Genomic DNA, 15,110 nt, shown 5'->3' with positions numbered 1-15,110 from the left:
GCGGTGTGTGTGTGTGTGTGCGGTGTGTGTGCGGTGTGTGTTTGCGGTGTGTGTGTGTGTTTGCGGTGTGTGTGTGTGTGTTGCGGTGTGTGTGTGCGGTGTGTGTTGCGGTGTGTGTGCGGTGTGTGTTGCGGTGTGTGTGTGTTGCGGTGTGTTGCGGTGTGTGTGTGTGCGGTGTGTGTGTGTGTGTGGTGTGTGTGTGTGTGCGGTGTGTGTGTGTGTGTGTGTGTGCGGTATGTGTGTGTGTGTGTGTGTGTGTGTGTGTGTGTGTGTGTGTGTGTGCGGTGTGTGTGTGCAGTGTGTGTGTGTGGGGTGTGTGTGTGTGTGTGTGGGGTGTGTGTGTGTGTGTGTGTGGTGTGTGTGTGTGTGTGTGTGTGCGGTGTGTGTGTGTGTGTGCAGTGTGTGTGTGTGCGGTGTGTGTGTGTGTGTGTGTGTGTGCGGTGTGTGTGTGTGTGTGTGTGTGTGTGTGTGTGTGTGTGTGCGGTGTGTGTGTGTGTGTGTGTGTGTGTGTGTGTGTGTGTGTGTGTGTGTGTGCGGTGTGTGTGCAGTGTGTGTGTGTGTGTGTGTGTGTGTGTGTGTGTGTGTGTGTGCGGTGTGTGTGCGTGTGTGTGTGTGTGTGTGTGTGTGCGTGCGTGTGTGTGTGTGTGTGTGTGTGTGTGTGTGTGTGTGTGTGGGGTGTGTGTGTGTGTGTGTGTGCGGTGTGTGTGTGTGTGTGTGTGTGTGTGCGGTGTGTGTGTGTGCGGTGTGTGTGTGTGTGTGTGTGTGTGTGTGTGTGTGTGCGGTGTGTGTGTGTGCGGTGTGTGTGTGTGTGTGTGTGCGGTGTGTGTGTGTGCGGTGTGTGTGTGCGGTGGCCTACTTCCGAATGGCCCACTCCTGCACCTATTGTCTATTGTCTATTGTCTATTGATGAGAGGGGATCTTATAGAAACATATAAAATTCTTAAGGGGATTGGACAGGCTAGATGCAGGAAAAATGTTCCGCATGTTGGGGGAGTCCAGAACCAGGGGTCACAGTTTAAGAATAAGGGGTAGGCCATTTAGAACTGAGATAATGAAAAACCTTTTCACCCAGAGAGTTGTGAATCTGCAAAATTCTCTGCCACCAAAGACAGTGGAGGCCAATTCACTGGATGTTTTCAAGAGAGAGTTAGATTTAGCTCTTAGAGCTAACGGAATCGAGGGATATGGGGAGAAAACAGGAACGGGGTACTGATTTTGGATGATCAGCCATGATCACATTGAATGGTGGTGCTGGCTCGAAGGGCTGAATGGCCTACCCTTGCACCTATTGTCTATGTTTCTATGTTTCTACAATAACAGCATTTAAAAGACACTTGGACTTCGGATGAGAACATACAGGGCAAGGTTAGCAAGTTTGCTGATGATACAAAAGTGAGTGGTTTTGCAGACAGTGAAGATGGTTGTGAACGATTGCAGCAGGATCTGGATCGATTGGCCAGGTGGGCGGAGGAATGGTTGATGGAATTTAATACAGAGAAGTGTGGGGTGTTGCATTTTGGGACGTCGAACAAGGGCAGGACCTACACAGTAAATGGTAGTCCTCTGGGTAGTGTTGTAGAGCAGTGGGATCTAGGAGTACAGGTGCATGGTTCCTTGAAGGTGGAGTCGCAGGTAGATACATTGGTCAACAAGGCTTTTGGCATTTTGGCCTTCATCAGTCAGAGTATTGAGTCTAGAAGTTGGGAGGTCATGTTGTAGTTGTATAAGACGTTGGCGAGAACGCATTTAGAATATTGTGTTCAGTTCTGGGCACCGTGTTATAGGAAAGATATTGTCAAGCATGAAAGGGTTCAGAAAAGATTTACGAGGATGTTGCCAGGACTAGAGGGTGTGAGCTACAGGGAGAGGTTGAGTAGGCTGGGTCTCTATTCCATGGAGCGCAGGAGGATGAGGGGTGATCTTATAGAGGTGTACAAAATCATGAGGTGAATAAATTGGGTAGATGCACAGAGTCTCTTGCCCAGAGTAGGGGAATCGAGGACCACAGGACATAGGTTCAAGGTGAAGGGGAAAATATTTAATAGGAATCCGAGGGGTAACTTTTTCACACAGAGGGTAGTGGGTGTATGGAACAAGCTGCCAGAGGAGGTAGTTGAGGCTGGGACTATCCCATCGTTTAAGAAACAGTTGGACAGGTAGATGGATAGGACAGGTTTGGAGGGATATGGACCGAGCGCAGGCAGGTGGGACTAGTGTAGCTGGGACATTGTTGGCCGGTGTGGGCGAGTTGGGCCGAAGGGCCTGTTTCCACACTGTATTACTCTATGACTCTAGGTTCATAGATAGGAATGGTTTAGAGGGATATGGGTCTTACGCGGGAAAACAGGACTAGCGACGATGGCTGGAATGCACGAGTTGGGCCGAAGGGCCACTCAACGAACATCCAACTTTCCCACATATTGAAAAAAGTAACCGGATGCCTGAGATTGTCCTTAATGCAGCGAAGCCCCCCCTCTGCTGGCCACTGCAGGAACTGCTGAAATGCTGCCTCAAAAGTTGTCTGCATTGGTAATCGACCTGTTAAAGTTTAGTCAACTCTTTGAACAAGAGACGATGAACCTCAAAGAAGTTTGATTGGTGCCATTTATAACATTTTTTAAACCACCTGTTTTATTGAATGGATTTCATCAAACTTTTAGTTTAGTTTAGTTTAGAGATGCAGTGCGGAAACAGGCCATTCGGCCCACCGGGTCCGCGCCGCCCAGCGATCCCCGCACACTAACACTAACCTATTTATTCACAAAATGCTGGAGTAACTCAGCAGGTCAGGCAGCTTCTCAGGAGAGAAGGAATGGGCGACCATGGATGTCCAGTCACTCTACACTTCCATCCCCCACAAGGATGGTCTCGAAGCCCTCCGTTTCTTCCTCGACCGTAGAACCAGCCAATCCCCATCGACCAACACTCTCCTCCGCCTAGCAGAGCTGGTTCTTACCCTCAACAACTTTTCCTTTGACTCCTCCCACTTCCTCCAAACCAGAGGCGTAGCTATGGGCACTCGCATGGGCCCTAGCTACGCCTGCCTCTTTGTCGGGTACGTCGAACAATCCCTGTTCCAGACGTACACTGGCCCCATCCCCGAACTCTACCTCCGCTACATCGACGACTGCATTGGTGCTACCTCTTGCACCCATGCAGAACTCACTGACTTCATACACTTCACCTCCAATTTCCATCCTGCCCTTAAATATACCTGGACTATCTCTGACATCTCCCTCCCGTTTCTGGACCTCACCATCTCCATCACAGGAGACAGACTAGTGACGGACATTTACTACAAGCCCACCGACTCACACAGCTATCTGGACTACACTTCTTCCCACCCGGTCCCCTGCAAAAAGTCTATCCCCTACTCCCAATTCCTCCGTCTACGCCGCATCTGCGCCCGGGATGAGGTGTTTCACACTAGGGCTTCCGAGATGTCCTCGTTCTTCAGAAAACGGGGCTTCCCCTCCTCCATTATAGATGAGGCTCTCACTAGGGTCTCTTTTACATCCCGCAGCTCCGCTCTTGCTCCCCCTCCCCCCACTCGCAACAAGGACAGGATCCCCCTCGTTCTCACCTTCCACCCCACCAGCCAGCGGATCCAACATATCATCCACCAACATTTCCGTCACCTACAACGGGACCTCACCACTGGCCATATCTTCCCATCCCCTCCCCTCTCTGCGTTCCGCAGAGACCGTTCCCTCCGTAACTCCCTGGTCCACTCGTCCCTTCCTACCCAAACCACCCCAACCCCGGGCACTTTCCCCTGCAACCGCACGAGATGCAACACCTGTCCCTTTACCTCCCCCCTCAACTCCATCAAAGGACCTAAACAGTCTTTCCAGGTGAGACAGAGGTTCACCTGCACCTCCTCCAACCTCATCTATTGCATCCGCTGCTCCAGATGTCAACTTATTTATATCGGCGAAACCAAGCGCAGGCTCGGCGATCGCTTCGCTGAACACCTGCGCTCGGTCCGCATTAACGCAACTGATCTCCCGGTGGCCCAGCACTTTAACTCCCCCTCCCATTCCCAGTCTGACCTCTCTGTCATGGGCCTCCTCCAGTGCCATAGTGAGGCCCGCCGGAAATTGGAGGAGTAGCACCTCATATTTCGCCTGGGCAGTTTGCAGCCCGGTGGTATGAACGTCGACTTCTCCAACTTCAGATAGCTCCTCTGTCCCTCCCTTCCCCTCCTCCTTCCCAGATCTCCCTCTATCTTCCTGTCTCCACCTATATCCTTCCTTTGTCCCGCCTCCCTGACATCAGTCTGAAGAAGGGTCTCGACCCGAAACGTCACCCATTCCTTCTCTCCCGAGATGCTGCCTGACCTGCTGAGTTACTCCAGCATTTTGTGAATAAACCTTAATAATCTTATACGTTTCGATAAGATCCCCACTCATCCTTCTAAATTCCAGTGTATACAAGCCTAGTCGCTCCAGTCTTTCAACATATGACAGTCCCGCCATTCCGGTAATTAACCTAGTAAACCTACTCTGCACGCCCTCAATAGCAAGAATATCCTTCCTAGAGTATTGTCCCTGGAGTATTGGATAGTGCTAGTGCACCGACCGGGTGATCGCTGGTCGGCACGGTCTTAGAGGGCCATAGGGCCTGTTTCCGTGCTGTATCTCTAACGTCTAAAGTAACTGTAAATTCTAAATCCTCTTCTGTCCACCACAGAATTACCATGCACAGCCCAGACACACTTTCTCCTGAGCTCCAGTGTTCTACGCTGTATGCATCCACAATCCTTTTTTAAAAACTGTGCTCCCAATGGCTCCTCTAAACGCTATTCCCTTATCATGTATCTGTACACTGCGGACGGCTCGATTGTGATCATGCCTTGTCTTTCCGCTGACTGGGTAGCGCGCAACAAAAGCCCCTCACTGTACATCGGTACACGTGACAATAAACTCAACTGAACGGGCGGTCATGGTGGTGCAGCGGTAGAGTTGCTGCCTTACAGCGAATGCAGCGCCGGAGACCTGGGTTCCATCCCGACTCCGGGCGCCGTCTGTACGGAGTTTGCACGTTCTCCCCGTGACCTGCTTGGGTTTTCTCCGAGATCTTCGGTTTCCTCCCACACTCCAAAGACGTACAGGTTTGTAGGTTAATTGGCTTGGTGTACGTGTGAAATTGTCCCCAGTGTGTGTAGGATAGTGTTAATGTGCGGGGATCGCTGGTCGGCGCGGACCCGGTGGGCCGAAGGGCCTGTTTCCACGCTGTATCTCTAAACTAAACTAAACTAAACTACACTTCGACTTTGTCTCGTTGACTGTCGATGGGAAGGGGTTGATGGAGGAATGAGAGTCGGGGAAAGAAGTCTTAGCTTCTTATACAAAATATTAACCCAAATTAGGGGGGGGGGGGGGTGGGGAAGGGGCTATGTTATCGGCATGGAAAAGACCAATAGTTTATTTTGTGTGTGGAAAGGAACTGCAGGTGCTGGTTTTCACCAAAGATAAACACAAGGTGCTGGAGTAACTCAGCGGGTCAGGCAGCATCTCTGGAGAGAAGGGATAGGTGGCGTTTCGAGTCGGGGACCATTCCTCAGACAGGCTTTTCAGTCTGGATCAGCCATGATTGAACGGCAGAGCAGACTCGATGGGCCGAATGGCCAGACTCTGCTCCTATCACTGATGAATTTATGTGGAAGGGCCGCGGCCCGGAGCAACGCCCATCCTTTTCCTCCAGTTTATTGTGTGTGTTGCTTTCAGCAAATACAAGCTCCTGGAGACGAAGATTGAGTCCACCATGAAGAAGACACTGGAGATCAAGGTGGAGAAGGTGCAAGCTCTCGAGTCACGCCTGGCAGAGTCCAGCAGCCTCAACCAGGAGCTACGCCTGGAACTCAGCACGGTAAGCAGGGCTAGTACTGGGGCAGGATTAATACTGGGGGCAGGGTTAGTACTGGGGGCAGGATTAGTACTGGGGGCAGGTTTAGTACTGGGGGCAGGATTAGTACTGGGAGCAGGATTAGTAATGGGGGCAGGGTTAGTACTGGGGGCAGGATTAGTACTGGGGGCAGGATTAGAACTGGGGGCAGGGCTAGTACTGGGGGCAGGGCTAGTACTGGGGGCAGGGTTAGTTCTGGGGGCAGGGTTAGTACTGGGGGCAGGGTTAATACTGGGGCAGGATTAGTACTGGAGGCAGGGTTAGTACTGGGGGCAGGGTTAGTACTGGGGGCAGGGTTAGTACTGGGGGCAGGGTTAGTACTGGGGCAGGATTAGTACTGGAGGCAGGGTTAGTACTGGGGGCAGGGTTAGTACTGGGGGCAGGGTTAGTACTGGGGGCAGGATTAGTACTGGGGGAAGGGTTAGTACTGGGGCAGGGTTAGTACTGGGGCAGGATTAGTACTGGGGGCAGGATTAGTACTGGGGGCAGGATTAGTACTGCTGTGTGCACAGAGACGCAAGGGGGAACCGGGAATGGCCTAATTCTGCTCCTATCCCTTATGACCTTGTAACTCCCTGGCTGTGTGTGTGTGTGTGTGTGTGGTGTGTGTGCGTGTGTGTGTGTGTGTGGTGTGTGTGTGTGGCGTGTGCGTGTGTGTGTGTGGCGTGTGTGTGTGCGTGTGCGTGTGTGTGTGTGGGTGGCGTGTGCGTGTGTGTGTGTGGCGTGTGTGTGTATGTGTGGCGTGTGTGTGTGCGTGTGTGCGTGTGTGGTGTGTGTGCGTGTGCGCGTGTGTGTGGTGTGTGTGTGTGTGTGTGGCGTGTGCGTGTGTGTGTGTGTGTGTGTGTGGCGTGTGCGTGTGTGGCGTGTGTGTGTGTGTGTGTCGTGTGTGTGTGTGTGTCGTGTCGTGTGTGTGTGGCGTGTGCGGGCGTGTGTGTGTGCGTGTGTGTGTGTGTGTGTGTGTGTGCGTGCGTGTGCGTGTGTGCGTGTGTGCGTGTGTGTGTGTGTGTGTGTGTGCGTGTGTTCGTGTTTGTAGGTCAAGTGGAATCTGGAGGCCCTGCTGCAGCGTCAGGAGGAGGAGACCCTTTCGTTCAGTTCCCAGCCGGGCTCCTCCCAGTCCATCAGCTCAGAGAAAGAGAGGTGGGAGAAGGAAAACCGGGAGACCGCGCTGGAGCTGCTGAAAGTGAAAGCCACCGTCAGCGAGGTGGAGAGGAATGTGAGTATCTGCAACAGCACCCTGGGGTGCAACCTGTAACCAGGGGTGGGGGTGGGATTGCAGCCCGCAGACAGGAGGTCAAGAGTAGGGGTTGCCAACTATCTCGCTCCCAAATACGGGACAAGGTGACGTCACCCGCTACACCAATGGCGGCCGCCCGGGCCGGGAGGCGGGTTGCTACGCAACCTCCGTCAGGCGGTGCCCGGGCCTCCAGATCTACACTGTCCGGGCCTACGCTGTCCGGGCCTACAGCGTCCGGGCCTACAGTGTCCGAGGCCTACACTGTCCAGGCCTACAGTGTCCGAGGCCTACACTGTCCGGGCCTACACTGTCGGGGCCTACACTGTCCGGGCCTACAGTGTCCGGGCCTACAGTGTCCGGGCCTACAGTGTCCGAGGCCTACAGTGTCCGGGCCTACACTGTCGGGGCCTACACTGTCCGGGCCTACAGTGTCCGGGCCTACAGTGTCCGAGGCCTACACTGTCCGGGCCTACAGTGTCCGGGCCTACAGTGTCCGGGCCTACAGTGTCCGAGGCCTACAGTGTCCGGGCCTACAGTGTCCGGGCCTACGCTGTCCGGGCCTACAGTGTCCGGGCCTAAAGCGTCCGGGCCCTACAGTGCCCCCCTGGTCCTAATACGCACAAACCAATTTAACCTAAAATACAGGATGTTCCGGCTAATACAGGACAGTTGGCGATCTGAGTCAAGAGTGATTTACTGTCGTCTGTCCCAGGGAGAAGAGAGTTAGATAGAGCCTGGGGCTAGCGGAGTCAAGGGATATGGGGGGAAGGCAGGAACGGCAGGCCTCAGAAGGCAGTGGAGGCCAATTCTCTGAATGCATTCAAGAGAGAGCTGGATAGAGCTCTTAAGGACAGCGGAGTCAGGGGGTATGGGGAGAAGGCAGGAACGGGGTACTGATTGAGAATGATCAGCCATGATCACATTGAATGGCGGTGCTGGCTCGAAGGGCCGAATGGCCTCCTCCTGCACCTATTGTCTATTGTCTATGTCTATGATCATTATTACTTGCAACAGCACAATAGAATATGCAAGTAAACATAGTATACTGTAAACAAAAGAGAAAAAAAAAGTTCAGCATTTGTGTGTATATATATATATATATACACAAACTCACAAGTACACACATATACACATAGATGATATACACACACGTACACAGACATACACTCAAAAGACAAACAATAGTGCAATTTTAACAATAATAATCTATGTAGTTGAGAGCTTATTTGAGGTTGTAGAGTCATAGATAGAGTCATAGAGTGATACAGTGTCCCACTTGCCTCTGCTTGGTCCATATCCCTCCAAACCTGTCCTATCCATAGAAACATAGAAACATAGAAAATAGGTGCAGGAGTAGGCCATTCGGCCCTTCGAGCCTGCACCGCCATTCAATATGATCATGGCTGATCATCCAGCTCAGTAACCTGTACCTGCCTTCTCTCCATACCCCCTGATCCCTTTAGCCATAAGGGCCACATCTAACTCCCTCTTAAATATAACCAATGAACTGGCCTCAACTACCTTCTGTGGCAGAGAATTCCACAGACTCACCACTCTCTGTGTGAAGAAATGTTTTCTCATCTCGGTCCTAAAAGACATCCCCCTTATCCTTAAGCTGTGACCCCTGGTTCTGGACTTCCCCAACATCGGGAACAATCTTCCCGCATCTAACCTCTCCAACCCCTTAAGAATTTTGTAAGTTTCTATAAGATCCCCCCTCAATCTTCTAAATTCCACTACTCCCTCTAAGGCTGTACCTGTCCTATTGTTTTTTAAACGATGGGATAGTCCCAGCCTCAACTACCTCCTCTGGCAGCTTGTTCCATACACCCACCACCCTCTGTGTGAAAAAGTTACCCCTCGGATTCCTATTAAATCTTTTCCCCTTCACCTTGAACCTGTGAGTTTTCAGTTTTCAGGTCCTGGTGAGTGTTGTAGAACATAGCGGAGTATAATCTTTCCTCTGACTGGTTAGCACGCAACAAAAAGCTTTTCACTGTACCTTCATACAGGTGACAATAATAACATAAACTGAATTACACCTGTCCACTTTCTCCAGAGATGCTGCCTGTCCCGCTGAGTTCCTCCAGCACTTTGTGTCCTTTTGTGTATTAACCAGCATCTGCATTTATTCACAAAATGCTGGAGTAACTCAGCAGGTCAGGCAGCATCTGAGGAGAGAAGGAATGGGTGACGTTTCGGGTCGATCAGTTTGGTCAATGCGGACCGAGCGCAGGTGTTCAGAGAAGCGATCGCCGAGCCTGCGCTTGGTCTTGCCGATGTAAATAAGTTGACATCTAGAGCAGCGGATGCAATAGATGAGGTTGGAGGAGGTCTCACCTGGAAAGACTGTTTGGGTCCTTGGATGGAGTTGAGGGGGGAGGTAAAGGGACAGGTGTTGCATCTCCTGCGGTTGCAGGGGAAAGTGCCCGGGGATGGGGTGGTTTGGGTAGGAAGGGACGAGTGGACCATGGAGTTACGGAGGGAACGGTCTCTGCGGAACGCAGAGAGGGGAGGGGATGGGAAGATGTGGCCAGTGGTGGGGTCCCGTTGTAGGTGACGGAAATGTTGGTGGATGATATGTTGGATCCGCTGGCTGGTGGGGTGGGAGGTGAGAATGAGGGGGATCCTGTCCTTGTTGCGAGTGGGGGGAGGGGGAGCAAGAGCGGAGCTGCGGGATGTTGAAGAGACATCTGCAGTTCCTTTAGTTTCGTTTATTGTCGCATGTACCGAGGTACAGCGAATAACTTTTTTGTTGCGTGCTAACCAGTCAGTGGAAAGACTATACGTGGCCCACAGTGTAGATACAAGCTAAAGGGGGTAATGTTAGTGCAGGTCAAAGTTCAACAAAGTTTGATTAAAGATGAGCCGAGGGTCTCCAATGATGTGGAGGGTAGTTTAGAAACATAGAAAATAGGTGCAGGAGTCGGCCGTTCACCCAGGGAGTTGTGAATCTGTGGAATTCTCTGCCTCAGAAGGCAGTGGAGGCCAATTCTCTGAATGCATTCAAGAGAGAGTTAGATAGAGCTCTTAAAGATAGCGGAGTCAGGTGGTATGGGGAGAAGGCAGGAATGGGGTACTGATTGTGGATGATCAGCCATGATCACATTGAATGGTGGTGCTGGCTCGAAGGGCCGAATGGCCTCCTCCTGCACCTATTGTCTATTGTCTATTGAATGGCGGTGTTGGCTCGAAGGGCCGAATGGCCTACTCCTGCACCTATTGTCTATTGTCAGACATGCTGCCTTTCCCGCTGAGTTACTCCAGCATTTTGTGCCTCTCTTCACGCCCCTGTGACTCTACAGCGTGTGAATGCAGGCGTGTTTCTCGCTCACGATGCCCGCTGTAAACGTTTCCTCTTGTGTTTGCAGAACTCAGCACTCCAGGCGGAGAAGGATCTTCTGAAGGAGCAGATAAAGCAGCTGGAAGCTCAGAACAGCTCTGTCAACACACAGATCCTCAGCCTGCAGCGGCAGGCCGCATCCATGCAGGAGCACACCAATGCACTGCAGATACAGAACGCCAAGCTGCAGGTAACACCCCCACCCACCACCCCCCCTCCCCCCCCATAATGGATGGCGGCGCTGGCTCGAAGGGCCGAATGGTCTTCTCCTGCACCTTTATAGCATCAATGATTTCCACCCAGATCCAAATCAACAATGCCAGAAAGTCAATCTCAAGTAGAAGCATAGAAACATAGAAAATAGGTGCAGGAGGAAGCCATTCGGCCCTTCGAGCCAGCACCGCCATTCAATATGATCATGGCTGATCATCCAAAATCAGTACCCCGTTCCGGCTTTTTCCCCCATATCCCTTGATTCCATTAACCCTAAGAGCTAAATCTAACTCTCTTGAAAACATCCAGTGAATTGGCCCCCACTGCCTTCTGTGGCAGAGAATTCCACAGATTCGCAACTCTCTGGGTGAAAAGGTTTTTCCTCATCTCAGTCCTAAATGGTCTACCCCTTATTCTTAAACTGTGTGATCCCTGGTTCTGGACTCCCTGCAACATCAGGAACATTTTTCGTGCATCTAGCCTGTCCAATCCCTTAAGAATCATTTAAGAAGTACTGTAAGTTTTCCAGAGATGCTCCCTCCTAATTCCACATTTACTGTGGCACTGTGCTATTTTATGTTCAGCACGGATATTGTGGGCCGAAGGGCCTCGTTCTATGCTGTACTATTTATTCTATGTTCATTAGCGGGTCGGTGTGCACCTACTGTTTGTAGATTCCTCTGCTTTGGCATCTGGAAATAGGCTCCGAATGATATCGACTTGGGGGACATTATTTTTGCACCTTATTGGCTATTTCGTGCATCTAGCCTGTCCAATCCCTTAAGAATCCTTTAAGAAGTACTGTAAGTTTTCCTGATATGCTGCCTGACCCGCTGAGTTACTCCAGCACTCTGTGAGACGTCACCTATCCATGTTCTCCACAGATGCTGCCTGACCCGCTGAGTTACTCCAGCACTCTGTGAGACGTCACCTATCCGTGTTCTCCACAGATGCTGCCTGACCCGCTGAGTTACTCCAGCACTCTGTGAAACGTCACCTATCCATGTTTTCCACAGATGCTGCCTGACCCGCTGAGTTACTCCAGCACTCTGTGTCTTATCTACGCTGTTTCCACACCGCGTGAAATTTGGACTCTAATTTCCACCCATGGTGTTAGTTTGTCACCTGTACCGAGGTACAGTGAAAAGCTTTTGTTGCGTGCTAAGCAGTCAGTGGAAAGATAACACATGATTACAATCAAGTGTATTCACAGTGTACATACAGGATAAAGGGAATAACATAACGTTTAGTGCAAAATAAAGCTGTTTAAGTCTGATTCGGTGTATAATAGGCAGCCTTAAGTTCACAAGTGATAGGAGCGGAATTAGGCCATTCGGCCCATCGAGTCTACTCCGCCATTCAATCATGGCTGACCTATCACTCCCTCCTAATTCCCCATTTACTGGTGCCCTCCCCTAATTCCCCATTTACTGTGGCGCTGTGCTATTTTATGTTCAGCACGGATATTGTGGGCTGAAGGGCCTCGTTCTATGCTGTACTATTTATTCTCTGTTCATTACCGGGTCGGTGTGCACCTACTGTTTGTAGATTCCTCTGCTTTGGCATCTGGAAATAGGCTCCGAACGGTATCGACATTATTTTTGCACCTTATTGGCCATTTATTTGTTTGTATATATAATATACACGCACACACACATGCACACATGCATGCACACATGCGCACGCATACATGCGCGTACACACGCGCACCCATGCGCATACGATACGATATGATACGAAACTATACGATAGAACTTTATTTATCCCAGGAGGGAAATTGATCTGCCAACAGTCAAGAAACACAACAAGATAGACAATAGGTGCAGGAGGAGGCCATTCGGCCCTTCGAGCCTGTACGCACCGCCATTCAATGTGATCATGGCTGATCATTCTCAATCAGTACCCCGTTCCTGCCTTCTCCCCATACCCCCTGACTCCGCTATCCTTAAGAGCTCTATCTAGCTCTCTCTTGAATGCATTCAGAGAATTGGCCTCCACTGCCTTCTGAGGCAGAGATACATGAAACATGAAATTAAAGTGACAAATGGAAAGGATTGGGGATGTGTAAAGTGTACATATGTGTATGTATGTATACACATACGCACACACGCGCATAAACACACACACACACACACCACACACGCACACGCGCACACACACACACCCCACACACACACCCCCCACACACACACACACACCCCCCACACACACACACACACACACACGTGAACACACACACACACACACGTGCACACACACACACACACGTGAACACACACACACACACACACACACACACACACACACACACACACACACAAGTATCAAGATCAAGATCAAGATAGCTTTATTTGTCATCCAATATTGGACGAAATTCGGTCACCCACAGTCCAACAATAAAAGCATTAAATAGGCATTAAAATTACCCAACCCCAAAAACACACAAAAAAAGAAACATCCATCACAGTGAGTCTCCTCCTCCAGTCCTCTCTCTCCTCACTGTGATGGAAGGCCACAATGTCTTTCCCTTCTCCTGCCGTCCTCGCCCGCAGTCAGGTTGTTGTGGTTGCAGGCCGCGCCGGACGGTCCGCAGCGGGCCAAGCCCAAGGCGAGTCGCAGCCGCTCCCGCAGCCGCTCCCGCAGCCGCTCCCGCAGCCTCCGAAGACGGCCGGCTCCGCCGATGATAAGTCCGATCCGGGGCGGGCGAACACGCTGCTGCTGCCGCTGTTGCTGTTGCTGCACGTCGGGGCGGTCGTGGCTCCCGACATTGAAGCCCCCGCCCAGCAGAGAAATATCCCGCGGCCTATCTTAGGCCGCGCCGGACGGTGAAATGTCCGCGACCCAAGCCCCGCGACCCCGGGGCGGGCGAACCCGCTGCCGCTGCCGGAGCTCCCGATGTCGGCATCCACGCGGCCCGAGCCTAAGGCGTGTCGCAGCCGCTCCCGCAGCCTCCGAAGACGGCCGGCTCCGGTGATGGTAAGTCCGATCCGCGGGCTCTGCGAACCAGAGCCCTGGAGGCCGCCAGCTCCAGGAGTTGGGCCGATGGTTGGGCCGCAGCAGGAACGGAGACACGGCCCAGAACACAAAGGTCGGGTCTCCGTTCGGAAGGGACACCTATTTACAATGTTACAGTTCCCCCCCTCCCACATACACACATAGTACACAAACACCACATCACAACTACAATTAAGACAAAAAAAAACAACAAAAACACAAAGACAAATGTCTATATTTCTTATGAGTTTTACAGCGTACTAGACCTGTTGTGCTGCTACAAGTTAGCCTGTCCTAGTTGTGTTTGTGGACATCTGACAGTGGGCACCCCTTTGCCTAACGTTGTGGCCGGGCGGGCTGCGTGTTGCAGGTTGATAACGTGACGCTGAGCTCGAAGGGCGTGTCGCTCCTGGGCCAGAATGCGTCTCTGCAGAGGCTGCAGTCGGGCGTGGCGAGGGAGAGGAAGGAGCTGGACAGGCAGGTGGAGGAGCTGGGGGGCAGGCATGGCGCCCTGCTGCAGGACAACCAGCAGCTGACACAGCTGAACGAGCGGCGGGCTGCAGAGTGTGAGACCCTCCTCGCCCAGCTGGCCCACCTCAGAGCCGCCTACACCACCCTGGACACCCAGCACAAGGACCTGGAGGGCAGGTATGTTGCCTCGTACCTGCACGGTGGCACAGCGGTGGAGTCGCTGCCTCGCAGCGCCGGAGACCCGGGTTCCATCTCGACCGCGGGTGCTGTCTGTACGGAGTTTGCACGTTCTCCCCGTGACCTGCGTCTCTTGCATCCCCTCTCCTCCCGTCCCTCACCCACTCAAGTTGTTGTACTAGGTTCCCCCCCCACCCCCTCCGCTCCCCCCTCCCCTCACTGCTCCCCCTTTCCCTGCCCCGTCCCTACCCCACCCTGCTCCTTCCCCTCAAGCCTTGCTCCCACTGATGGAGGGCTGTCCTCTGTGTGTATGTGAGTGTATGTGTGTGTGTGGGGTGTGTGTGTGTGTGTGTGTTTGTATGTATTTGTGTTGTGTGTGTGTGTGTGTGTGTGTGTGGTTGTGTGTGTGTGTGCGTGTATTTGTATGTATTTGTGTTGAGTGCGTGTTTCTGTGTTGAGTGTGTTTGTGTGTGTGTGTGTTTTTGTGTTGAGTGTGTTGTGTGTGTGTGTGTGTGTGTGTGTTGTGCGTATGTCTGTATTATGTTTGCGCGTGCGTGTGTGTGTGCATTGTGTGTGTGTGTTGTGTGCGTGCGTGTGTGTGCGCGTGTGTGTGCGCGTGTGTGTGTGTGTGTTGTGTGCGTGCGTGTGTGTGCGCGTGTGTGTGTGGGGATGTGCGTGTGTGTCGTGTGTGTGTGTGTGTGCGGCGTGCGTGTGCATCTGAGTTGAGCGTGTGTGTGTGTTGTGTGCGTGTGTTGTGTGCGTGTGTGTGTC

General features: G+C 52.2%; 1 protein-coding gene across 2 annotated transcripts in view; it reads left to right on the top strand.

Annotated features, from left to right (window-relative positions):
- Nucleotides 1–15,110, top strand: part of ccdc88c (coiled-coil and HOOK domain protein 88C) — a 173,581-nt gene that overhangs the window by 120,189 nt on the left and 38,282 nt on the right. For both annotated transcript variants that reach the window (XM_078406949.1, XM_078406950.1), the window contains 4 exons: nucleotides 5,730–5,871; nucleotides 6,941–7,120; nucleotides 10,513–10,674; nucleotides 14,062–14,339. In XM_078406949.1, coding sequence (XP_078263075.1) covers nucleotides 5,730–5,871; nucleotides 6,941–7,120; nucleotides 10,513–10,674; nucleotides 14,062–14,339 — 762 coding nt within the window. The remainder of the gene's footprint in view (nucleotides 1–5,729; nucleotides 5,872–6,940; nucleotides 7,121–10,512; nucleotides 10,675–14,061; nucleotides 14,340–15,110) is intronic.

The sequence above is a fragment of the Rhinoraja longicauda genome, chromosome 10 (genome assembly GCF_053455715.1).
Source record: "Rhinoraja longicauda isolate Sanriku21f chromosome 10, sRhiLon1.1, whole genome shotgun sequence".
Taxonomy (NCBI): domain Eukaryota; kingdom Metazoa; phylum Chordata; class Chondrichthyes; order Rajiformes; family Arhynchobatidae; genus Rhinoraja; species Rhinoraja longicauda.
Note: the sequence above shows the minus strand (reverse complement) of the source record. Positions and strands in the feature narration are given on the sequence as shown.